Source organism: Eretmochelys imbricata, chromosome 28, assembly GCF_965152235.1.
Source record: "Eretmochelys imbricata isolate rEreImb1 chromosome 28, rEreImb1.hap1, whole genome shotgun sequence".
Lineage (NCBI taxonomy): Eukaryota > Metazoa > Chordata > Testudines > Cheloniidae > Eretmochelys > Eretmochelys imbricata.
In genome coordinates this window covers 7284564-7309209 of record NC_135599.1, presented here as the reverse complement: position 1 = coordinate 7309209, position 24646 = coordinate 7284564, and the positions used below count along the sequence as shown (strand labels likewise).

The 24646-nt window shown below is 50.2% G+C and overlaps 1 protein-coding gene and 1 pseudogene across 5 annotated transcripts; both read left to right on the top strand.

Moving 5' to 3' along the window:
- The first annotated feature begins 208 nt into the window (after positions 1–208).
- LOC144258289 (uncharacterized) lies at positions 209–18041 on the top strand. Of its 5 annotated transcripts, XM_077806748.1 has the most exons (4): positions 902–1084; positions 8716–8846; positions 9451–9753; positions 16452–18041. In XM_077806748.1, exons 3-4 carry the CDS (start codon positions 9729–9731, stop codon positions 18038–18040), a joined length of 1614 nt encoding a protein of 537 aa, XP_077662874.1. In that variant the 5' UTR covers positions 902–1084; positions 8716–8846; positions 9451–9728; the 3' UTR covers position 18041. The 5 variants fall into 5 exon arrangements, 4 of the variants coding, with proteins under 4 accessions (XP_077662878.1, XP_077662874.1, XP_077662875.1 ...); XM_077806749.1 differs by lacking the exon at positions 8716–8846; XM_077806752.1 differs by lacking the exons at positions 902–1084; positions 8716–8846; positions 9451–9753 and adding an exon at positions 209–255.
- A 2584-nt stretch (positions 18042–20625) lies between these two features.
- Positions 20626–24168, top strand: LOC144258326 (dynein light chain 1, cytoplasmic pseudogene; annotated as a pseudogene).
- The last annotated feature ends 478 nt before the right edge of the window (positions 24169–24646 follow it).

Below are 24646 nucleotides of genomic sequence, written 5' to 3'. Positions count from 1 at the left end.
GGCAGCCCCCGTCTGCTGGAAGTTCGCTGCTTGTTTCACAAGGGACAAAGTCAACACAGCATCTGTCCTGGGCCCTGCCATCACACTCCCAGGCTCAGGGGAATGGTGTCCTCCTGGGGGGCGGGGCTCGTCCGGCTGCGCCCCGCCCCCCAGCCCAAAGCATCTGAGGAAGTGGGTTTTAGCTCCGGAAAGCTTTTAGGCGCCAATAAATCTGTTAGTCTCTGAGGTGCCACAAGGCCTCCTCCCTCTTTGCAGGTGAGACACCGAAAATTTTGCAGTCTTAATTGCGGGAGTGGGGTCCGGTCGGACCCTGGGGGGGGGGGGCGCAGAGTGGGGGCGGGGCCGCGAGGACGGTTGGACCCGGGTGCGGGGCCGGGGGGCCGGTTGGACGCGGGGGCGGGGCCGGGGGGGGCAGTTAGACGTGGGGGCGGGGCTAGGAGGACGGTTGGACCCGGAGGCGGGGCCAAGGGGGCGGTTGGACACGGGGGCGGGGCCGGGGGGGCGGTTGGAAGCGGGGGCGGGGCCCGGGGGGCGGTTGGACGCGGGGGCGGGGCCGCGAGGACGGTTGGACCCGGGGGCGGGGCCGGGGGGGCGGTTGGACCCGGGGGCGGGGCCGGGAGGATGGTTGGACGCGGGGGCGGGGCCCGGGGGGCGGTTGGATGCGGGGGCGGAGCCGGGGGGGCGGTTGGTTCGAGCCCCAGCGGGCGGGACGCGCGGGCACCAGAGTCCGCCTGAGGCGCGGGAAGGCGCCGGCGGGGGCGGGTCAGGCTGACCCCGGGGCCCGCCCTGCCCTGGGCCGGAGGAGGCGGAAGCGGCGCCCGGGGCAGGCTGGGGGATGTAGTGCCTGACTCCCCCGGGAGCGGAAGTGACGTCGGAGGGGGGAGGCGGAGCCGGGCTGGGCTCGCGCGGGGCCGGGGAGCGGTTGGGGCCGTTGGAGCTCTGGGCATGCGCAGATCGCGCGGGGGGGGGGCGGTGCGAGACCTTCGTTAACCCCCCCGTGCCCGGCCCGGGCCCCGCTCCCGCCGGAGCCGCCCTGGGGCCGCCCCGGGCTCCGCCCGCCCCGCTGCGGCGCTGCAGCCTCCAGGTACCGGAGCGAGCCCCGGGGGGGGCCGGGCGGTGACTCTGCCCCGGGTCCGGGGGGGACCCGGCGTCTCGCAGCGCCGGGATCTGCCCCCGGGGGGGCCGGGGGGGCAGGGAAAGGGGGGCTGGGGGAGACCGGGGGGGCAGGGAAAGGGGGGCTGGGGGAGACCGGGGGGGGCAGGGAAAGGGGGGCTGGGGGAGACCGGGGGGGCAGGAGAAGGGGGGCGGGGGGAGACCGGGGGGGGCAGGAGAAGGGGGGCTGGGGGAGACCGGGGGGGCAGGAGAAGGGGGGCTGGGGGAGACCGGGGGGGCAGGGAAAGGGGGGCTGGAGGAGACCGGGGGGGCAGGGAAAGGGGGGCTGGGGGAGACCGGGGGGGGCAGGGAAAGGGGGGCTGGGGGAGACCGGGGGGGGCAGGGAAAGGGGGGCTGGGGGAGACCGGGGGGGCAGGAGATGGGGGGCGGGGGGAGACCGGGGGGGCAGGAGAAGGGGGGCGGGGGGAGACCGGGGGGGCAGGGAAAGGGGGGCTGGGGGAGACCGGGGGGGGCAGGGAAAGGGGGGCTGGGGGAGACCGGGGGGGGCAGGGAAAGGGGGGCTGGGGGAGACCGGGGGGGCAGGGAAAGGGGGGCGGGGGGAGACCGGGGGGGCAGGAGATGGGGGGCGGGGGGAGACCGGGGGGGCAGGAGAAGGGGGGCGGGGGGAGACCGGGGGAAATCTCGGCGCAGCCCGGATGTGGCCGGGGGGGGGAGGAGCCGGGGCCCCCCGGGGAGCGGGGAGAGGCGGGGGGGGCTGAGATCCCCTCGGGTTTACCGCTGCCCCCTCCCCGGGGGACCCCCCCGCTCCCGCCCTGCCCCCTATCTGTCCCCACAGCAGCGAGCAGCAGCCCGGGTGACCCACCCCTCCCCCACCTCCCTGAGACGGGCTCTGCCCCCCCCCGTACCCCGTTTCCTCCCCCCTCCGCCCGTGGCCAGTTCAGGTCTCCGGTCTGGGGGGTCCCCTGCCCCCCATTTTCCCTGCAGGGACGTGTCCTTCGCCTGTGCCCCGTTTTCTCCTCCCTTCTGAAATACCGACAGCAAATCCTTGGCAATCTTCCCGCTTCCCCCCCCCAGGTGTCGGACTGAGGTCAGGAGCCCCCCCGCGTGCTGGGCACGGCACAGACCCTGACCGAGTTTGGGGCCCGCATTGCGCCAGGGACTGCCCGCGCCCCGACAGAGAGCAGGGACCTTGTCGGGCCGGGGGCTATAGGGGCCCTGGCTGAGCTCCGGGCCCCTGTTCTGCCAGGCCCTGCAGAGACCCCAACACGGGTCAGACCCCGCTGTTGTGACAGGCGCTGTGGAGACCCCAACGGAGATCTGCGCCCCTGTTCTGCAGGCCCCTGAAGAGACCCCAGCTGACATCAGGCCCCCCCTTGTGCCAGGTAAAACTGAGACCTGGACTGAAATCAGGGCCCCCCTCGTGCGAAGCAACACACGACTTCGGCCCAGACTGCGGCCTCCAGTGTCCTGGGAAGTTCAGAGACTTCGACTGCGATCTGTGTCCCCGCTGGGCCTGGCCCTGCATTGACCTCAGCCAACATCATGCCCCACCACTGTACTGGGCACTGCACACACCCTCACGGAGCTCCTGGCCCCACTTTTTGCCAGGTGCTGCAGGGACCCCAACAAAATCCAGGATCTGGTAATGCCGGGAGTGGCGGAGCCCCCAACTGAGGTCGGGCTGCTGTCGTGCCGGGCTCTGCACAGACCCTGACCAAGATCAGGGGCCCCATTGGGACAGGGGATGCACAGACACCCAGGGTATCTCCACCCTGCCATTAAAAACCCGCAGCTGGCCCATGCCAGCTGACTCGGGCTCCCAGGGCTCGGGCGAAGGGGCTGGTTCGTGGCAGGGTAGGGGTCTGGGCTCAGGCTGGAGGACCCTGCGAGGTGGGAGGGGGCCGGGCCTTGGGCTGCAGCCCAAGCCGGACCATCGACACCCCCATTCAAGAGCCCCGCAGCCTGAGCCCTGTGAGCCCCTGTCCACGGGCACGGGCCGGCCACCGGTGCCCCCCTGCAGGGTAGACGTGCCCACAGCGACCGAGGGTCCTTGCCACAAAAACCCCAAAGGCTAAATCAGGAAATGGTGGGCGGCTGCTCTCCATTTTACAGATGGGGAAACTGAAGCCCAAAGAGCTGAAGTAATTTGCTCAAGTTTGCCTGGAGAATTTGGGGCAAAACTAGGAACTGAATCCAGATTCTTTGAATTCTTGCCTCTCCCCTTAAACACAAGCCCAGGGTGTGTGTGTGTGTGTGTGTCCTCGTGCACGCACAGCTTTGTTCTGGTCTGAGTGTTTGCATTGCATTGGCTTCCAAGGGAGGTTGTGGAATTTCCTTCATGGGAGGTTTTGAAGACCAGGTTAGAGAGAGACCTGTCTGGGAACGTCTAGGGATATTTGGTCCTGCCTTCACCACAGGAGGCTTGAGTAGGCGACCCCTCAAGATCCCTTCCAGGCCTACATTGTAATAATTCGCTTATGTCCTGTGTCCTGTTCTACGCTGGGCTGTCCTGCATGGTGCCATTTGGACCTATGATGCACCATGTTGTGTTGCAGAGTTTTATGGTGCATTGTTTTGCCTCAGCTTGTGTGTTGCCTGTGTTGTGTTGGTTTGAATTCAGCTCTTTTCCATTGTGTACTTTTGTCCTAGGGTGTGTTAGTTTGCACTGTGTTGCTTTCTTTTCCTTTGTATTGTCATTTCATGCTGGGAAGGGTAGTGTTTTTTTGTTTATTTCTTTTCCATCTGAATTACCTGACATTATGCTGTGGTGGGTTTTATTCTCTATGTTCTATTTTTATACATATATATTGCATAGCATCATAGAAATGTAGGACTGGAGAGGACCTCAAGATTTCATCAAGTGCAGCACTCTCTGCCAAGGCAGGATCAAGTATATGTAGATTTTCTGTTGCAGAGTTTTGTCCTACCTGTTCTTAAAAACTTCCAGGAAAGAGACTCCACAGCCATCCTTGTAAGACTCTTCCAGAGCTGAACTACCTTAGCTCTGGGGACACCCACACAGACTTTAGGGGTGAGCGGCTCTGGAGAGAGAGGAGACCCCAGTGAGTGGGCAGCTGGGTAAATAGACGAAAATTGGGAGGAGAAACATTGACGTGTCCAAGGTCACCCAGACTGTCCGTGACAGAGCTAGAAATAGATCCCAGTTCGAGTGCCATCATAATGCTGTTTTGGGTAATGAAGGTCTCTGCCATGCTGGTGTTTTAGGCACTGATGCAAACTTTTAGTATAGACACAATTTACACTAGTGCAGTCTGATTGGCATGGGTGCACCATGCCCCAATTTGAAGGTTTGGGATGCGGGGGGGAAAGTGACCTCACTGAGGCGTGGGGCTGGCTGAACAGTGCAGCTGGTAACGGAGGGGCAGCAGTGAGTGCTGGAGGTACGAGCCAGGAGCACAGCCCCACAGGACTGGACACTGACTTCTCCTGACCCAGGACACCCACCCCAAGCTGTGTGCAGGGACTGCAGCTGAGCTGCCCTGCCAAAATGCCTGTGCATCCATGGACAAACCACCTCTTCCTGCAGCCTAATACAGTGGGGTCTGGGGACCTTTCCAAGCTGAGAGTGTTGGGGCTCTGGAGTTTGCAGGGTCTGTTCCTTGCTCTGTCATGGACCTGCTTGGTGACCTTGGGGAAGTCCCAGGCCCTCTCTGTTTTCCTCCTACCCATTGCCTACTTGGATTGTGATCTCTTTGGGGGAAGGACTGTCCCTTTCTGTCTGTGCAGTGCCCAGCACAATGGGGGTGCTGATCTCAGTCAGGTTCTCTGCCATGTGCAGCACAATGGGGCCCTGATCGCCATCAGTGTCTGTGCAACGCAAGGCACAGTTTATAGACTCATGGACTTTAAGGCCAGAAGGGACCATCCTGATCATCTAGTCTGAGCTCCTGCACATCGCAGGCCACAGAACCTCGCTGTAGTAGACCCCTAACCTCTGGCTGAGTTAATGAAGTCCTCAAATCATGATTTACAGACTTCAACTTACAAAAAAATCCACCATTTACACAGGTTTAAACCCCCAAATGACCCATGCCATGCCCCATGCTGCAGAAGAATGCAACCCACCCCCAAGGTCTCCGTGAATCTGAGTCTGGGCAAAATTCCTTCCCATCCCCAAATATGGGAATCAGTTAGACCCTGAGCATATGGAAAAGACCCAGCAGCCAGATACCTGAGAAAGAAGTCTCTGTAGTAACTCGGAGCCCTCACCATCTAATGTCCCATCACCGGCCTTTGGAGATATTTGCTGCTAGGAGTTTCAGATTGACTACATGCCATTGTAGGCAGTCCCATTATACCAATCCCTCCATAAAGGTATCGAGCTCAGTCTTGAAGCCAGTTAGGTTTTTTGTCCCCACTGCTCCCCTTGGGAGGCTGTTCCAAAACTTCACTCTGATGGTTAGAAACCTTTGCCTAATTTCAAGCCAAAACTTATTGACTGCCTATATCCATTTGTTCTAGTGTCAACATTGGTGCTTAACCTAAAAAAACTTCTCTCCTTCCCTAGTATTTAGCCTTCTGATGTATTTATAGAGAGCGATCCTATCTCCCCTCAGCCTTCTTTTGGTTCGGCTAAACAAGCCAAGCTGTTTGAGTCTCCTCTCGCAAGGCAGATATTCCATTCCTTGGATCATCCTAGTAGCCCTTCTCTGCACCTGTTCCACTTTGAATTCTTCCTTCTTAAACACAGGAGACCAGCATGGCTCACAGTATTTCAGAATTCACCTCCCCACCCCTCTGCAGAGCCCAGCAACTAGGGATTTATCCAGTGAAGTGGGTGACTTTGAGCCAGACACTGAAAGATCCTTGCGCCTTAGTTTCCACAGTGGCCACAGGAGTTTACTAGTACTCCCTCCCCAGACTCCCAGGGGCAGCCAGGGATAATTAGTGGGCTATGGGAATTAGAAGATGAAAATTCATGAAGAACAATGATATTTGTGTGTTTATTATTAAATCCCCAGACACCCACCAATCCCCATCCTTCTTCCGATGAGCTATAAATATCTAAGGGACTCAGCTACTGATCCTGCAGTGAGTTTCTGCCCTTCCCCACTTTCTACAGCAGTACTTTTGAGAACAGGCCAGGGAAACATGTAAATACTTTGAACCAAATTCCTGAAGCTGCTGAGTATGCACAAGTTAAAATGAAACCAAGGCCCCGTCTCTCCCAGCACGTGGCCCTTCTTGCAAATTAATAGACACTCCCCAAAAATCTGAAATGGCCACTTCATAACTGATAGAATCTTATTTAACTATTGACTTGTGCGAATTACCAATGAAAGGAAGAACCCAGTGAAGGTGATGCCATGAGGGAAAGATCTCATGTGTCTTTACAAATTGGTATAATCTAATCTGGAAATTTATACAGTGCAATGCCTTATTCATAGCTCTATTGCCTGTACCCTGTAGGGACCTTAATTCTGTCCAGTCCCAGCTGCTTCTGTCTCCCAGCATACCCCCAAACCCCTTCACCCCTCCAACTATCTGCTGCCAGTCTTCCCTCACTGCTACCCCTTCCTGAGTGACAGAGAAACTCTAAGCTCTATCCCCTTCTCTTGGCCTCTGAAAGTTGCCTTGCCCAGGGCTTTGCTGCCTGTGTGAATGGCAGGCAGGGATGGGGAGTTATCACTTTCTGGGTATTTACTGAACATTCATCTAGTCACTGACCCCTTCATTAATGCAGAGTTAAGGTTGCCCCGCAGTATGTTGGGCCCTGCCAGAATGTCAAGTTCAGCAAAAGTCAAACCTCCAAAAACTAGGAAATAGAGAGCTAACGTGCATGCCAATGCAACCTTAACTCTGCCCCCTGGAGCTGCCAACAGCCACTGGGCGTTCTCTGCCTGCACTCCAGCTGCACGCTCTCTGTTAGGTGTGGCTGCACAGAAAGGTAGAGGTGTTAGTTAGAGCAACTTGGTGGAGGTGTGATTGTGATATGAGAAGATTGGGTCTGAGTCCCCCCCATGTGTGCGATGAAAGGAATGAGGTACATGTGTACCTTGAGCTTCCAGTCTGTATTCTTTCTGCACTGAGCTGGGCATGTTGTCACGAGGAAATGGGACTGTTTGCCATGAGAATGGTCAGCTGTGAGGTGGGATCTGAGAGCAGTCTGTGTGCTTAACGATGGGTAAGTGAATGTAGAATGTTAGCTGGAACTTGTGTGAGTAAGGATGAAAGACTTGTAAAAAGGGGTGAAGAGGTGTTCAACTGACCAAGTGTGCGGCTGTTTCTGGGGAGCAGGCTCAGTGTCTGAGTGTAGAACAGGTGTCAGTAGCTCCTGTATAGTGCAGCTCATCTAAAACCAAATTCTGTCTTAGGAAAGATAAAGAGCTTTATTGTGTGCCCTGGTTGTCATTTTCTCTAGTACTTTGGTGACAGGCACTATCTCAAATGGCCGGCTGCACATAGGTGTGTTGTAGGAGTAAAGAAAGGGTCACTGCTCACGTGTGTGAGAATTAGAATTACGCTGGTGTGTACCTTATCTCTGCATTTCCTGATTATTACAAGTTTGAGTTCTGCTGATCTTTCTTCTGGAGGGGCTCCGGGCAACCTTAAATCCTGAATTATCATTTTTTGGAAGTGAATTTCCTAGCTTTTTGCACAGAGCCATGTTGGCTGGAGGAGTTAGCAGCACTATAGGCAGTTGCGGGTCTCATACAAGTTTGCAATCAGAGGCACAGAGAAGTGCAATGACTTACCCCAGGGCACCCAGCAGGCCCGTGGCAGAGCCAGGAATAGTCCCTGTCCAGTGCTCTTTCCACATAGGTGCTGGGTGATTCTGAAGTGTTGCTTCCCTCTCCTGTACTTTTTCTTGTGGTGGAATGGGAATGATGGTCATGCTTTCAAATGTCTCTCTCCTTCTCCACCTCCTCCTTCTGCCACCATTTCCAGCTCCACCTCCCCTTCTTGTCCATCCCCTCCAGCCCTCTCTTAGCACTGTAGAAGCCAGCAGCTGTTTCCAGTCCTAGGCGCTGCACACACGTATTACAGGCAACAGCTGCATATGATCTGGCGCATGTCACCTTGGACCTGAGGTAGCCTGATCTGCACACTGAGCTGGGCCTCTCACTGCTACTTCCAGCTGGGCCTCCTGCTCCTGCTCCAGTCATGCCCTAGCCCTCCTCCAAACAGGCCCCATCCCATATGCACTCTGGCCTGCCCCTCCACACCATACACGTGTAACATCTACCTTTAAACTATTCCTATTTTGGATTTGGGATGATTAAATTTGTGTTACCTTCAGCTCTTCCCCCCCACCACCCCAGTTTCAGTTGTTTGGTGGTGCCCCGATGGTTTTCCATTGATAGTTTGGGAGGGAGCAAGGCTGGTTACTTGAGCACTGTTACCTTGCCAGCTGACTAGTGAGAAGTGATGACTCCCTCTTGGGTGGATGGGCCAATTCTGGGACCCGTTACCTCTCAGTGATTGATTTTCCATTCCAAGTCCATAAAATAGATTTTCAGTATAAATGCTTTGTTCTGTACATATGACTCATACATTGATCTCTCAGTTATTATGAGTCTTGACCAGTTAAGACTTTCTGTCTTGACCAGTTAAGACTTTCTCACTGTCTGACTCCCGTAGGCCAGGAGAGGACAACTTTCTGCCAATGGCCTTCGGGACGGGTGCTGAGTTCACTGCAGTGCCCATCGTCCCCTCTTCATTTCCCTTCCCGGTGTGCTGTCTGGGACGCTGCCTCGCTTCCAACTTCCCAGGTGTGATGCAGCAGGGAGCAGGGTGGATTGACTGGGGAATGTCGTCTAGTTCTGCTAGGACTGTGTGCATGGGGGATAGGAGAGCAGGGGATGACTCCACTTGAGTGAGGATACCTGAGCCTGTAACCTGAGCTGGGAGGGGGTTGGACCCAGGTGACACCTTTGCCCGGGAAACTGGACAAAGGCTGGAGGAGGAGCTGGGGGAAGGAGGAGTGAGACTGCGGGAGGGGGCTTTCAGTTTTGGGGCTGGCTGGTAAGATGCAGGGAACCCCAAGTCTGGGGTCAAAGCTCCTTTGCCGCCGCCCCCCCCCTCCCCAGGACCTGGCTGAGGGGTCCTGGTTGTACTTACAAGCCCTGCTTGGAGCTGTGTTCCTGTCATCTAATAAACCTTCTGTAGCCAGGCCCAGGGAATGGCCCCCTATCAGCCCCATCCCTGTTGTGGTGGGGAGACCCACTGGCAGCATTGCCTTTGGGGGTGCTGCTCCCTCCTGCTCCCACTCCCTCCCCTCCCCCTTTACTGCCACCACAGTGCCTGTCACCTTCACGTCCTGAGCGGTGACCCCCAGAATGTGTTTTGTTATCCCTTTCTCTCCCCCTCCCCCAGGGTCCGTTGTGCATCATCTGTCACTCACCTCTGTCTCAGGAGATAAGGCAGGTCATTGGGTGCGGGTGATGCTCTTCTGGAGAGCCGTCATCACTGACCCTCTTTGAAGGTTGCCGGGATGCTGATGTGCACTGGAGGAGAACTGGGGCTTGACTGAGTCCATACTGCATTTGTCCCACCCGGTGTCAGTGTAAAGCCTGCTCTGCATTGCTGCAAATTGCCCTTGGTGGCATTGCGCCCATAAGTCCCTGTAACGCTGTCTTCAGTGACCCGAGAGCATGAGCACCAGCCTCAGGCAGACTGGTAAGAAGCAGGGCACAAACCCCAACTTGATTGTGAGGTCGATTTGTAGATTTCACCAGCCAAGTATCCGGTGTAAAGGCTTCAGGCACTGTAACAGCATTAACGTGGAATCACAGACAGTCCCCTTGGGTCATCCCGTAGATCTCACCACGCAGCTGAGCTCACCCTTGTGACAGATGGTCCCTTTAACGTTATGAGTGTAATATAGTATCTCATTGAAAAGTGACAGGGCCAGAAAGAGTTAATTAGCTCACAGACTGACATGACCTGTGGCCGAACTTTAGAGACTGGTTAGGAAGATCTGTAAATGAATACAGCTTTGAAATGCAGCCTGCATTGTTAGAGATAGAAGGGTAGATGTTTGTTCAGGTCTTGTGATGTCAGCAAACAAGTCTTGTCTATTGCTATAGCTTTGATTCAAAGATCAAAAAAGGAGTATTAACATTTAGGAAAATACTTGAGTGATGGTCTATATATCGCTTTGAAGGTTGTGGTAACCTGTATCTGAACTGTTTAATCGATAAATGACCCTTTGCTATTTGCCATGATGTTTGTAAGAGGGCACATTAATTCTACTGTTTTCTCAGGCCAAAAGGCTGCAGAAAATGTATAAAAACCTTGGGACACGATCCTTCTTCATCTCAGATCTGCTTTGGGTTTCAAGAGGGGGAAACCTTAAGCCATAAGGATTGAGATCCCCAGTCATTGACTGGAGTCACCCTGAATATGGACATCGGACTAGAACCGATGGACTGTTTCTAAAAGGACGTTTGGCAACTACAAGCTCATCTTTGCTATGAATCTGGACCTCAAGAAGTTGAGCTCAAGTCTGTATGTATATTGATCTTTTAACAAACACTCTCTCTTTTCTTTTTTAATAAATTTTAGTTTAGTTAACAAGAATTGACTATAAGCATGTATTTTGGGTAAGATCTAAGTTATCATTGGACCTGGATATGGGGCTGATCCTTTGGGGTTGGAAGAACCTTTTCTTTGATATGATGAAATAAGATTTTCAGTAATCATCATCATATGTTTGACACGTGTGTCTGGATGGAGGCCTGAGGCTGGATACTTTAAGGGAACTATGTTGTTTGAACTTCTGAGTAACCAGGGAGGTACTATGGAAGCTGTCATGTGCTGGCTTGGTCTATCTAAGTATTGGAATATCCACCAGCTTTTGAGGTTTGTCTGCCCCGTTCTGTTTGCTGTTCACCCTAATTGCGGGACCTCAGCTGGCTCCCACGGGCAGCATCATCACACCCTTACGCCAGGGGTTCTCAACCTCCTTCTTTCTGAGACCCCCCCAACATGGTATAAAAACTCCCCAGCCGATGTGGGCCACAGTAACTGGTTTTCCACATACAAAAGCAAGGGCTGGCGTTAGGGGGTAGCAAGCAGGACAACTGCCTGGGGCCCTATGCCACAGGGGCCCCCACAAAGCTACATTGCTTAGGCTTTGGCTTCAGCCCCGGGTGGTGGGGCTCAGGGCCCTGGACTTCAGCCCCATGCGCTGGGATTTCAGCTTTCTGCCCTGGGCATCGGCGAGTCTAATGCTGGCCTTGCGTGGCAGCCCCCCTGAAACTTGCTCACTGCCCCACAGCGGGCCCCAGACCCATGGTTGAGAACCACTGTCTTACGCCATGAATCACAGCAGTGTTCAGGTTACTGCCGGTCCCAAAGGACCAGTCACTTCCTTAGGTCAACTGAATCTTAGACCTCACAACAAAGACAACGCTTGTAGCCAGTCCTGTAATAACCTGTATTAAGATTTATTTAAAAGGAAATGAGAGTTGTTTACAAAGTTAAAGCAGGTTAAAGCAGATGCAGACGTGTTACAGTCTTAAATTTCAAAAGGTAATAGAAGCTTCTCTAATAAGCAAGCTCTACATATTCTTTAGGACTAACCCAGGCTAAGGAGCTGGGGATCTCTTGCTTATGCCTAGAAACTTTGCCTCTCAGAGTCCAAGCAGCATACACATCAGTTCCTTCTGTAGGAGTTTTTTTATCGCCTTCCTGCCATGTGCGCTGAGCTTCTGGGAACTCAGCTAATGGGAAGTCAAGAGCACAACAACAGTCTTTTGTCATCTTTAATATCCCATAATAGTCTGGTGTTGATGGACCTTTCTTGCCAGGCGGGGTGTAATGCATTCTGTTGCCAATCAGCAGTTCACATAGGTAAAGTCTCTCTCCTATCTGGTGATTTACAGAGGCTCACAATGCAGCTAGTCAGATATTAACCCAGGCAGCAACTCACAAGTCTAAACACATTCTTATAATTCTCATCCCTGTTTTAACAATAGTAACACAGGTGAGCCAGACTGATTCCAGCTCTGCGTTTGTCCATGTTCAGTTAAGACTTAGATCTTTCAAAAGCCCCCAACACCTCATTTGCTGGTGTCCCAGGCAGGATGGGCAGGGTTGGTGTCTCTAGCCTCTGTTTGCCAGAAGCTGGGAATGGGTGATGGGGGATGGATCACTTGATGATTCCCTGTTCTGTTCATTCCCTCTGAAGCACCTGGCATTGGGCACTGAGCTAGATGGACCATTGGTCTGACTCAGTGGGCTGTTCTTATGCTCACAGTAAGGAGGATCTACTCCTTTGGACTCACTGGGGAGCCACAGAAAGAAACAAGGTGTGCTGAGGCAAGGAGGCCAAGTCTCAGAGTCCCCGATGTCACTTTTGCCAAAAGCTAAAATTAGGCCCATCCCATGAAAGGAGGCACTCCCAGGAGAGACTGTGTAAAGGCTTGAGCATCAAATAACTTTGTAAACCCGAGAGAGCTGCCCTGGGGACAATGACAGGAAGAATCTCCCAAAGTGACTCCTTTGATTCTGCTGTTCTCTGGCCTTTGGTTCCTAGAATCATAGAACTGGAAGGGAGCTTGAGAGGTCATCTAGTCCAGTGCCCTGCACTCAAGGCAGGACTAAGTATTCTCTAGACGATCCCTGATGGGTGTTTGTCCAGACTGCTCTTAAAAATCCCCAATGATAGAGATTTCACAACCTCCCTAGGCCATTTATTTCAGTGCTTAACCACTCTGACAGTTAGGAAGTTTTTCCTAATGTCCAACCTAAACCGCCCTTTCTGCAATTTAAGCCCATTGCTTCTTGTCCTATCTGCAGAAGTTAAGAACAATTTTTCTCCTTCCTCCTTCTAACAAGCTTTTATGTACTTCAAAACTGTGATAATGCCCCTTCTCAGTCTTGTCTTCTACAGACTAAAAAACCCCCAATTTTTTCAATCTGCCCCATGGGTCATGTTTTCTAGACCGTTAATCATTTTTCTTGCTCTTCTCTGTGCTTTCTCCAATTTCTCTGCATCTTTCCTGAAATGTGGCACCCCAGAACTGGACAGAGTACTCCAGTTGAGGCGTGATCAGTGCAGAGTAGAGAGGAAGGATTACTTCACGTGTCTTGCTTACAATACTCCTGCTAATACATTCCAGAATGTTGTTTGCTTTTTTTTGGAACAGTGTTACACTGTTGACTCATATTTAGCTTTTGATCCACTATGATCCTCAGATTCCTTTCCTCAGTACTCTTTCCTAGGTAGTCATTTCCCATTTTGAATGTGTGCAACTGATTGTTCCTTCCTAAGTGGAATACTTTGCATTTGTCCTTATTGAATTTCATCCTATTGACTTCAGACCATATCTCCGGTTTGTCCAGATCAATTTGAATTTTAATCCAATCCTCCAAAACACTGGCAACCCCTCCCACCTTGGTAATGCTCACAAACTTGATAAGTGTAACAGAGACTCTGTTACTGCGAGGATTTCACCATGTCTCAGAGGGTTAAACCCTTGTGGGAGGGTGCTAGTCTTGTAATGGAATAAGGTCACTCTGTGCTTCACAGTGTGGCAGAACCTAGAATGTCCATTAGCAGGGACAAATCCTGGGGGGAATTGTCTTGTGGAATGGACAAAACCCCTGTTTAATTCTGTCACATTGCCCTTCTCACCCTGGCAGGCTACAGAATAACATCCAGGTTTCACTCCAGATCATCCCGTCCTCCCAGGGGGAAGGAAATGGCTGCAATGGAGCTGGCTCAGATAAGGGATTATCAGGGAGCTGGTGGTGGGTTCTGCTTGGAGGGAGAGGAGCAGTACAGGTATAGGAGGGTGGGAGCTGCTAGAGGTGGTGGGAGGCAGGAAATATCTAGGGTGGAGAAAGGGAGGGCACAGGATGTGACAAACTTGCTGAGACTTGTGTAATCTAGGGTGTGATGGGTCGTCAGCTCCGGGGTGCAGTCTTGGCGGCTTCTGGGAACCGCTGTGCCCTTTAACACTCAAGCCGGGCTGGCCCTTCTCACAGATAGAAGACATCAGCCAACTTCCCAGCTCCGCAGCCTTGCACACCTGCTATAGTATAAATCCAGAATTATACCATCTTATCGTGCACAGGGATCTGTATAATGTAAGCTCATTAATATAGTTCGCCTTGGCCTCGATATGGGAAAGGTATGCACAACAAGCTTGTGCTAACCAAGCTGAGATTTTCCCGAGACACTTCTCTCAAAATACGCTGTTTAAGATAAAGCATAAAAGAAGTGTATTAACTACAGAAAGATAGATAGGTTTTAAGTGATTATATGTGATAGCAAACAAATCAAAGCAGATTACTTAGAAAATAACCAAAAACTCAAACGTAGCCTAAGATAGATGATGGATAGAATTTGAATGAGCAGTTTCTCACCCTGACTGATGATACAAGCAGTCCATCAAGTTTCCATACACAAGCTAGAAATCCCTTGACCCTGGGACCAGCACTTCTCCCAGTTCAGTCTTTGTTCCTCAGGTGTTTCCCAGAGTTCTCTTGTGTGGGGAAGAGGCCAAGAGATGATGTCACACCCCACCTTATGTTGCTTTTCCATAAGATGGAAACCCTTTTTTCCCAAACTTTGTTCCTAGTCCAGTGTGTGGAAAACTACTGGGACCAAAATGCAGTTCAATGTCATGTGGTCCGTAAAGTCAGATACAAACATGATCCATGCACACAAATAGGATAATCACATTCAGCAAATTATAACTTTTCCAAAGACACCGCACGTGACCCATCTTGCACAAAATGCATCATCATGATGTCCTAATCATTTTATAATCGTACCACTGTGCTGAATGTGGGTGTAGTGTCAGGCAGGGCCTAATTCAAGGCAGAGGAGTTGGGAATGGAACATCCCTTCTTTATGGAACAGGAAATAATCCTCCAGCCAGGGCTGGGAAAACTTCCCAGACTCCCAGTGCTGGAGCCTGAATCTACTGAGACTTCATTAGTTACCACCACCCCCAATCTTTGTGCCAGCTGCAGACTTTATCAGTGATGATTTTATCTTCTCTTCCAGGTCATGAATAAGAATGTTAAATAGCACAGAGCCAAGAACCAATCCTTGTGGGAACCCCCTAGAAAGAAATCCACTCAACCATGGTTCCCCATTTACAATCACAGTTTTTAATGGATGCTGTGTTTATTTTGTATCTTTCTAGTTTTCTAGTCAAAATATTTTGCTGAACCAAGTCATATGCCTTACACAAGGGAGTACTATTAGTTGCAATACTATTAGTTGCAACCAAACTTTTGATCTCATCCAATAAGGAAATCCAGTTAGTTTGATAGGATCTATTGTGTCTAAACCTTTGTTCATGAGTACTAATTATATTACTCTCCTTTAATTCTTTATTAATGAAATCCAGTGTCGGCTGCTACATTCTCTTGCCCAGTATCGATGTCAGACTCTTGGATACAAGTTATCTGGACTTGCTGATTTAAACTTGTCTAACTTTAATAGCTGCTGTTTAACGGCCTTGTGAGTTATTGATGGAATGGAAAGAGTGGCGTCGTCAAGATCTTATGATATGAGTACATCATCTGTTTTTCTCCAAATCCAGGAGAGAAATATTTATTGAACACTTTTACCTCTTCTGCATTATTTTTGATAATTCTGCCATTTCCCTCTAGTAATTTACCACTACCACTGTTGGGATTAATTTTGTACTTAATATACATGTAAAACTTCCTTCTTATTTTCATTGCTTGGTCATTGATTTCAGATAGCTTTCCTTACCAATTTTCTACAGTTCTGATCTTCTAACTTATATTCTTTACTCTTGACTTACCCTTTCTTCCATATATTTTATTTGGAGAGTGTTGGGATTCCTACCAGGGAGCCACCAGCAGGGCCCAGAGATAGCCCCATCTCCTATATCAAGCTCTGGCTAGTAGGTATGTGATATATGTGAAGACCCTGCCTCCGTCTGTCAGTTGGGAGGCACAGATGTCTGACTTTCTACTCTCTGATGCCTCCTGGCTGCTCTAAGCAAGGTGGGGGTGGAACTCCGTTAACATGTGCCCTACAAAGACCTTGTGAGCTTTCCAAGTTCAGGATTGTTCCCTGCAGATGTGGAATCATTAGGCTGATGTCACTCATGGCTTCTCACCTATCCTGACTGACAACTGGCAGCAGGTCCCTCCCCAGTCTTGCTTTCCCCTTAGAATTCTGGGGAGATGTGGACCCAGAACTGATCACATCTTTTCTCTCCTCTGAGGAAGGGTTTGGGGAAAATCAGCTCCTGATAGGTTTGATCTCTTCCGCATGCATTTTGGCTTGTTCATCCCTTTTTTCATTCCTCCCTCTGAGATTTCCTTTCATTCCAGTGCAAGGAGTGACCTATCTCTGAATTCTCTCTGTCTCCCATCAGGTGACAAGATGGTGAGTGAGAATGAGGAGGAGAAACCCCAGCAGGAATATGCTGAGCAAGTAGAACCACATGGAACGTTATCAGGAGGATCCAAAGGGAATGGTTCCAGGAGTTGTGCACTCCCAGAAAAAGCAAAAGCCTGTGAGACTCAGCAGAGGCCAGAGGAAAACTTGAGTAGCCACTCAGACCTTATAACACATGAGAGAATCAACTTGGAAGAGACACGCTACACATGCCATGAGTGTGGGAAAAGCTTCAATGGGACCTCTGACCTTCTCAAACATCAGAAACTCCACCATGGAGAGAGACCATTCATGTGCTCTGAGTGCGGGAAAAGCTTCAATAGGAGCTCCAGCCTCATCAGCCATCAGCAAATCCACACAGGAGAGATGCCCTACACATGCTCTGAGTGTGGGAAAAGCTTCAATCACAGCTCTTCCCTGATCACACATCAGAGAATCCACACAGGAGAGATGCCCTACTCCTGCTCTGAGTGCGGGAAACGCTTCTATCGGAGCTCAACCCTTATCCGACATCAGCGAATCCACACAGGAGAGAGACCCTACACATGCTCTGAGTGCGGGAAACGCTTCAATGATAGCTCATCCCTTAGCACACATCAGAGAATCCACACGGGTGAGAAACCTTATGCATGCTCTGAATGCGGGAAAAGCTTCAATCAGAGCTCACACCTTATCATACATCGTAGAATCCATACAGGAGAGAAACCCTACACGTGCTCTGAGTGCGGGAAACGCTTCAGTGATAGCTCATCCCTTAGCACACATCAGAGAATCCACACGGGAGAGAAACCTTATGCATGCTCTGAGTGCGGGAAAAGCTTCAATCAGAGATCTGCCCTGACCACACATCAGAGAATCCACACAGGAGAGATGCCCTACACCTGCTCTGAGTGTGGGAAAAGCTTCAATGGGACATCTGACCTTCTCACACATCAGAAACTCCACAGTGGACAGAGACCATTCATGTGCTCTAAGTGCGGGAAGAGCTTCAATAGAAGCTCTTCCCTTATCACTCATTGGAGAATCCACACGGGTGAGAAACCTTATGGATGCTCTGAGTGTGGGAAACGCTTCAATGCGAGCTCACATGTAATCAGACATCGGAGAATCCACACAAGGCAGAAACCTTACGGATGCTCTGAGTGTGGGAAATGCTTCAGTCGGAGCTCCAGCCTCATCACGCATCAGCGAATCCACACAGGGGAGAGGCCCTTCACATGCTCTGAGTGTGGGAAAAGCTTCAATCACAGATCTTCCCTGATCACACATCAGAGAATCCACACAGGAGATTTGCCGTACACATGCTCTGAGTGCGGGAAAAGCTTCAATCTTAGCTCAACCCTTAGCACACATCAGAGAGTCCATATGGGGGCGGAACCTTATGGATGCTCTGAGTGTGGGAAAAGCTTCAATCACAGCTCTACTCTGAGGATACATAGGAGAATCCACACAGGAGAGATGCCCTACACCTGCTCTGAGTGCGGGAAAAGCTGCAGTCAGAGGTCAAACCTTATTAAACATCAGAAAATCCATATGAGAGAGAATTGTAATAAATGCCTTGACTAGGGCTGGCTAAAGATTTTTTTTTTTTAATCACATTTGCTAATTCCCACATAGTGATCTTTGCACCATCTTCACCATGGTTTCTCAGTTTCACCAGATGAGTTGCCTGCTTCTGCCTTTTCAGCTCACCCTTCTTTGGGGTCGGTCCTGTGATCTTTTCTGTCAACTCCTTTCCTTCTGAATCATAGGTGTGTGTGTTCCTCCAACCAGGAATGTTCATCATCTCCAGGTGGGAGAGAGAGGTTTGATCCCCACAAGCTACACTGAGGCAACAAAGTACCCGTGCCTTACATCCACTAGGGCTGTACATGGCATTGGCTGCTCAAGTGAGTGATCTTGGTGTGAAAAGACAATTATAGTGGTAGAGCAGAGGCAGCCCAGGTGCAGTGTTTGGCATTAACTTTCCCCTTGACCTGACCTAAACTCCATCACTTTTCCTAGTCTAAACAAACCCTGAGCATCACGGTTATACTGTTCCCCCATTTCAAAGCAATTGTTAGACATCAAGTTCCCCCTTGGGGAACAAACGGTTTCATTCCCCGTTGCTCTGATGTTAATTCAGGTTGCGCTGGAGAGCAGATATCTTTACTACCATTTTCCTTACTTAAAATATATTGAACTATAACAAAGGGCAGGGATAAGGAAAAATGTCATTTCATGCTCTGTAACAACAGAAGAACATAGGTTAAGGTGGAGGGATTCCCTTATTCCCCATCACCATCCCAATCCTCCTGCTGTTGAATTGGTTAGGTCAATATTTTGTCTAAAGAGCTGGGAAGAGGATTCCCTAGTAAATGACTTGTAACTAAGCAAAATACCCATGCATTTGGCTCCCAAAGCAGTTCTGTCCAGGCTCTGAAGGAGGTCGCTCCTGAAGATATCTCCTTCCTAATCAGGTACATGTTGCCTATTATTTGGGAAATGCAATCCCTATCTAGGTAGAGATGGGAAAAATGGAACTGACATTTCTGTTCAGCTCACCCCTGGGAGATCCTGGAAACGTGTAGAAAATGAAATCCATGTTGAATGTGATATACCTGCAGAAAGACAGCTATTGTTAATAGATACCTGACATTTGGTGTCTTACAGGGATTCTAAGCAGCACCTGAATTTAGTCCCTAATTTAAATCTGTGCCACCAGATTAAAGAAATAAAAGGGCATATTTGGGGGAGTTATACCTCACTATCGCTACTGATATGTTGTATGCTAGGTGAAGAATTCTGCTCCAGGGAAGTGTAAAATTACTCCAAGGAAGGTCAAAGATATGACAAGAACTCAGGTAGAAATTGCACGTACTAGTGATTGATTTTCACCCCAGAGATGGAAGCTATGGTGACCTGTGGCCCAGGTAAACTATTTTTAGAACGCTGTCCCTAGTTAAGTGGCACTGATCACACTCCTAAAGGATGCCATGATTAAACTGGGCACAACTGTCTTTTACCATTTGGATCCAAAGTTTCATGAAGCTTAGAGAGACTCTTAGAATCCTAGAAGATTAGGGTTGGAAGAGACCTCAAGAGGTCATCTAGTATAACCCCCTGCTTAAAGCAGGCCCAACAACTAAATCATCCCAGCCAGGGCTTTGTCAAGCTGGGCCTTAAAAACCTCTTAGGATGGAGATTTCACCACCTCCCTAGGGAACCCATTCCAGTGCTTCACCACCCTCCTAGTGAAATAGTGTTTGCTAATATCCAACCTAAACCTCCCCCACTGCAACTTGAGACCATTGGTCCTCAGTGGTGGCATATGACAGAACAAGAACATCCAAGCACCGTCCTCTCTGGAACACCCTTTCAGGTAGTTGAAGGCTGCTATCAGATCCCCCATCACTCTTCTGCAGACTAAATAAACCCAATTCCCTCAGTCACTCCTCGTAAGTCAGGTGCCCCAGGCCCCTGATCATTTTTGTTGCCCTCTGCTGGATTCTCTCCAATTTGTCCACATCCTTTCTGTAGTGGGGGACCCAAAACTGGACGCAGTACTCTCGATGTGGCTTCACCAGTGCCGAATAGATGGGAACAATCAATTCCCTTGGTCTGCTGGCAGTGCTCCTACTAATGCAGCCCAATATGCCATTAGTCTTCTTGGAAACAAGGGCACACTGCTGACTCTATACAGTGCTATAAAATCCCTTCTGGCCAGAGGCAAAACCCTTTCACTTGTAAAGGGTTAAGAAGCTAAGATAACCTCACTGGCACCTGACCACAACGACCAATGAGGAGACAAGATACTTTCAAATCTGGAGGGGGGGAACAAAGGGTTTGTCTGTCTGTGTGATGCTTTTGCTGGGAACATATCAGGAATGCAGCCTCATAACTCCTTAAATTAGTAAATAATCTAGATAGAAATGTGTTAGATTTCCTTTTGTTTAATGGCTGGTAAAATAAGCTGTGGTGGATGGAATGTATATTCCTGTTTTTAAAGTAACAGCCGTGTTAGTCTGTATTCGCAAAAAGAAAAGGAGTACTTGTGGCACCTTAGAGACTAACCAATTTATTTGAGCATAAGCTTTCATGAGCTACACCGCAGTATGCATCCGATGAAGTGAGCTGTAGCTCACGAAAGCTTATGCTCAAATAAATTGGTTAGTCTCTAAGGTGCCACAAGTACTCCTTTACTTATTCCTGTTTTTGTATCTTTTTGTAACTTAAGGTTTTACCTAGAGTGATTTTCTATTGTGACAAAGTTCCAGCTCTACCTTGGTGGGTCTTGTGCTTATTGACGGATTTGCTCGCCTTGGAGCTTCATGGCAGCCCTCAGCTTAGCCGTTTTTCTGAATTCACAGTCCAGGTCGACTCCTCCTGTGTCTGACCAGGAGTTGGGAGGATTTGGGGGGAACCCGGGCCCGCCCTCTACTCCGTGTTCCAGCCCAGGGCCCTGTGGAATGCAGCTGTCTAGAGTGCCTCCTGGAACAGCTGTGCGACAGCTACAAATCCCTGGGCTACTTCCCCATGGCCTCCTCCCTACACCTTCTTTATCCTCACCATAGGACCTTCCTCCTGGTGTCTGATGATGCTTGTACATCTCAGTCCTCCAACAGTCCACGTTCTCACTCTCAGCTTCTAGTGCCTCTTGCTCCCAGCTCCTCACATGCACACCACAAACTGAAGTGAGCGCCTTTTTAAAACCCAGGTGCCCTGAGTAGCTTGCCTTAATTGATTCTAGCAGCTTCTTGATTGGCGGCAGGTGTTCTAATCATCCTGTGTTAATTATCTCCAGAAGGTTCCTGATTGTTCTGGAACCTTCCCTGTTACCTTACCCAGGGAAGAGGGACCTACTTAACCTGGGGCTAATATCTGCCTTCTGTCACTCTCCTGTAGCCATCTGGCCCGACCCTGTCACACATCATATGTAGCAAAATTCCCTTCCCCCTCTTCCCCACCATTATAATAAACATAATGGCGCACCTGTAATGGTAACGCTGAAGGATTCATGTACATTTACAGCATAAAAAGAAAAGAAAAATAACTTGGTTGTGATGAGAATATAGAGATGGTATGAGTGTAGCAGGTTGACTAGGCACTGATTGAACTTCTGAATAGATGCTGATTATGATCAAGAAAGCAAAATAAATAATAACATGAAAAAAAAAAAAAACCTTCCCTGTTACCTTACCCAGGGAAAAGGGACGTACTTAGCCTGGGGCTAATATATCTGCCTTCTATTAGAGCTGGCCGAGCGAGCGCTGGTTGGGAAGCTGCCTGCCCGCGTGCCCCATCCCTTCCATCCGCGCTCGGAGCCACCCAGCACACGGTAACCATGTGTGATCAAAAGGCTGTGATCAAGAATGCGGATATGTCTGAAGAGATGCAGCAAGATTCAGTGGAGTGTGCCACTTAGGCCCTGGAGAAATATAACATCGAGAAGGATATTGCAGCTCATATAAAGAAGGAGTTTGACAAGAACTACAACCCCACTTGGCACTGCATTGTGGGAAGGAACTTTGGCAGCTATGTGACTCACGAGTCTAAGCACTTCATCTATTTTCAAGTTGCTATTCTCCTCTTCAAATCTGGTTAGAGCACAGTCTGTGCTATCCAAACTTGCATCGGGTTCCAGGACTGCACACTAATTCTAAATAGAGACTGAAATCTTAAGCCTTCCCCAGGGAACACACCTTGCTCTTCAAGCCTTTTGTTGTGGTGGTAATGGACTGTACCAGTTTGTTTACGTTGTGGCTATAAAAAATAGCAAAAAAAAAAAAATTACTCTCCTATAGGAATCTGGCCCGACCCTGTAACACTATGTTTTGAATCGGATTACCCTGTAAGGTATTTACTATCCTGATTTTACAGAGGTGATTCTTTTACCTTTTCTTTAATTAAAATTCTTCTTTTAAGAACCTGATTGATTTTTCATTGTTCTTAAGATCCAAGCATTTGGGTCTGTGTTCACCTGTACAAATTGGTGAGGACTTTTATCAAGCCTTCCCCAGAAAAGGGGGTGCAGGGCTTGGGGGGATATTTTGGGGGAAGATGTCTCCAAGTGGGCTCTTTCCCTATTCTTTGTTTAATGCGCTTGGTGGTGGCAGCATAGGGTTCAAGGACAAGGCAAAGTTTGTACCTTGGGGAAGTTTTTAACCTAAGCTGGTAAGAATAAGTTTAGGGGGTCTTTCATGCAGGTCCCTACATCTGTACCCTAGAGTTCAGAGTGGGGAAGGAACCTTGACAGTGATGGATATGTGATGGTAGCTTTTCTGGATTGCTTTTTGGTTTGGGTTTCATTTTTTTCATTTAAGTTTTTGTTTTGTTTTTCCAACCAGTTCTTTTTATAGGTGTTGAGGCTCTTTTCCTTTTGAGCACAGCTGTTTAACCCTCAGGCCTGGCTTTGGAAACCTCCTCAGAACTGGCCTTGTGTTTCTTTCATTGTTGATATCTTTGGGGTTCACATCCACAGTACATACGGTTCAGAGCAACAGATACTTTGAGAAACCTGCTGGGTGAAGCAGGCCTTTTTACAAATTGACATTGGCCAAAAGTCTGCCTCAATTCAGCTGGATTGAGACAGGTCTGTATCAAAGCAGTGGTTCACACCTGATTTGCCCAGTAACCTCGGGGGAAGGGCTGGTAAGATAGGATAAGTAGGAATTGACCACAATAATGTTAAAGGTAAGGGTGACAGACCTTCACCTTGCAGGTCAACAAGCCTGTTCTGTTCGTTCCCTCTGACACACCTGGCACTAGTCGTTCTCAGACAGCACACTGGTCTAGATGGACCATTGGTCTGACCCAGTATGACCAGTCTTGCATTCTTATGTAAGCCATCTATGGCCTTGTATACGCTGGCTAGTTTCTGCACAGGAAAGGAGTTTTCTGTGGTGTAACTTCTGAGGTGTACACATCGCCAAGCCACTTAGTGCACAGAAACTGCGCAGTTGCAACACTGTAAAAAAGCCACCCCGACGAGAGGCGTAGAGCTTTCTGTGCCGGGGCTACAGAGCTGTTATTGGCCTCTGGGAGAGGTCCCACAATCCCTGTTCTCGCCTCTCTGGTCATTGGTTTGAACTCTACTGCACCGCCCTCAGTGACCAACTGTGAACCCCACCCCTGAAATTCCTTGGGAAATTTGAAAGTCCCCTTCAGTTTGCTTGGTGATGCATGCAGTGGCCTCAGTGCATCTTTCCAGGTCACCAGGCCTGCTCCACGCACCAGGCTGTCCCCGGCTTGGAGCAATGACGAGCTGCTGAACCTCATCGGCATTTGTCCAGTTCCAGCTGTGCTCCAGCCATAGGAATTATGATACCTATGGACAGATTTCACAATGCATCAGAGAAAGAGACCATGACCGGGGCACACTGCAGGCCAAAGTGAAGGAGCTGTGAAATGCCTACCACAAGAGCAGGAGGCAAACCACCACTCCAGTGATGCACTCATGAGCTGCTGGTATTACAAAGAGTTGGACGCGATACTCAGTTGTGACCTCATCTCCACTATGAAGCCTACTGTGAATACTTCTGTGACTTGTGTGCCAGTTGAGAGTGGACTGAGCCATTTTGGGGGTCTTGTGGCTCGTGTGTGCTTGCTTGGGGTCAGCCAGTTAGTGATAAGTATGTGACTAGTGGCTGTGTTTTTAAATCACTGAATCAGTCATCTGTGTGTTGCAAACAATACTGCTTCTGTAAAATGTTGCATTTTGGCTTCACAGATAAGATCCTGGGAGCCCAGCCTCCTTCTTATCACCAGCTGAACAGCTACACCGATTTAGAAAGCAGCCCTGAAGAACTAAAGAGCACTTTCTGCATGACGTCATGATGCACTCCGCAGCCGAAAAAGAAGAGTTGAAGGAGTGGCTGAACAGCAAGAAAAGGGACCGAAAGGAGAATGGGGTGCGCCAGAATGAAGCCATGGAGCAGCTCTTAATCTTTATGGAGTGTCAAGCGGACGCTCTCCAAGTGCTACTAGCACTGAAAACTGAGCAGCTCTGCTCCTGTCCTCCCCTGCAGCCACTGTGGCAAAACTCTTTCCCGTGCGCGACCCACCCCTACGCCCCGACAATGCCAACACACTCTTATCAACCTCCTGGCTACAATCTGTACCCGCTAGATTCTACTCCTTCCCCATGACAGTCCAGCCCTGCGGGCACCCAGTACCCAGTGCACTCAACACCCA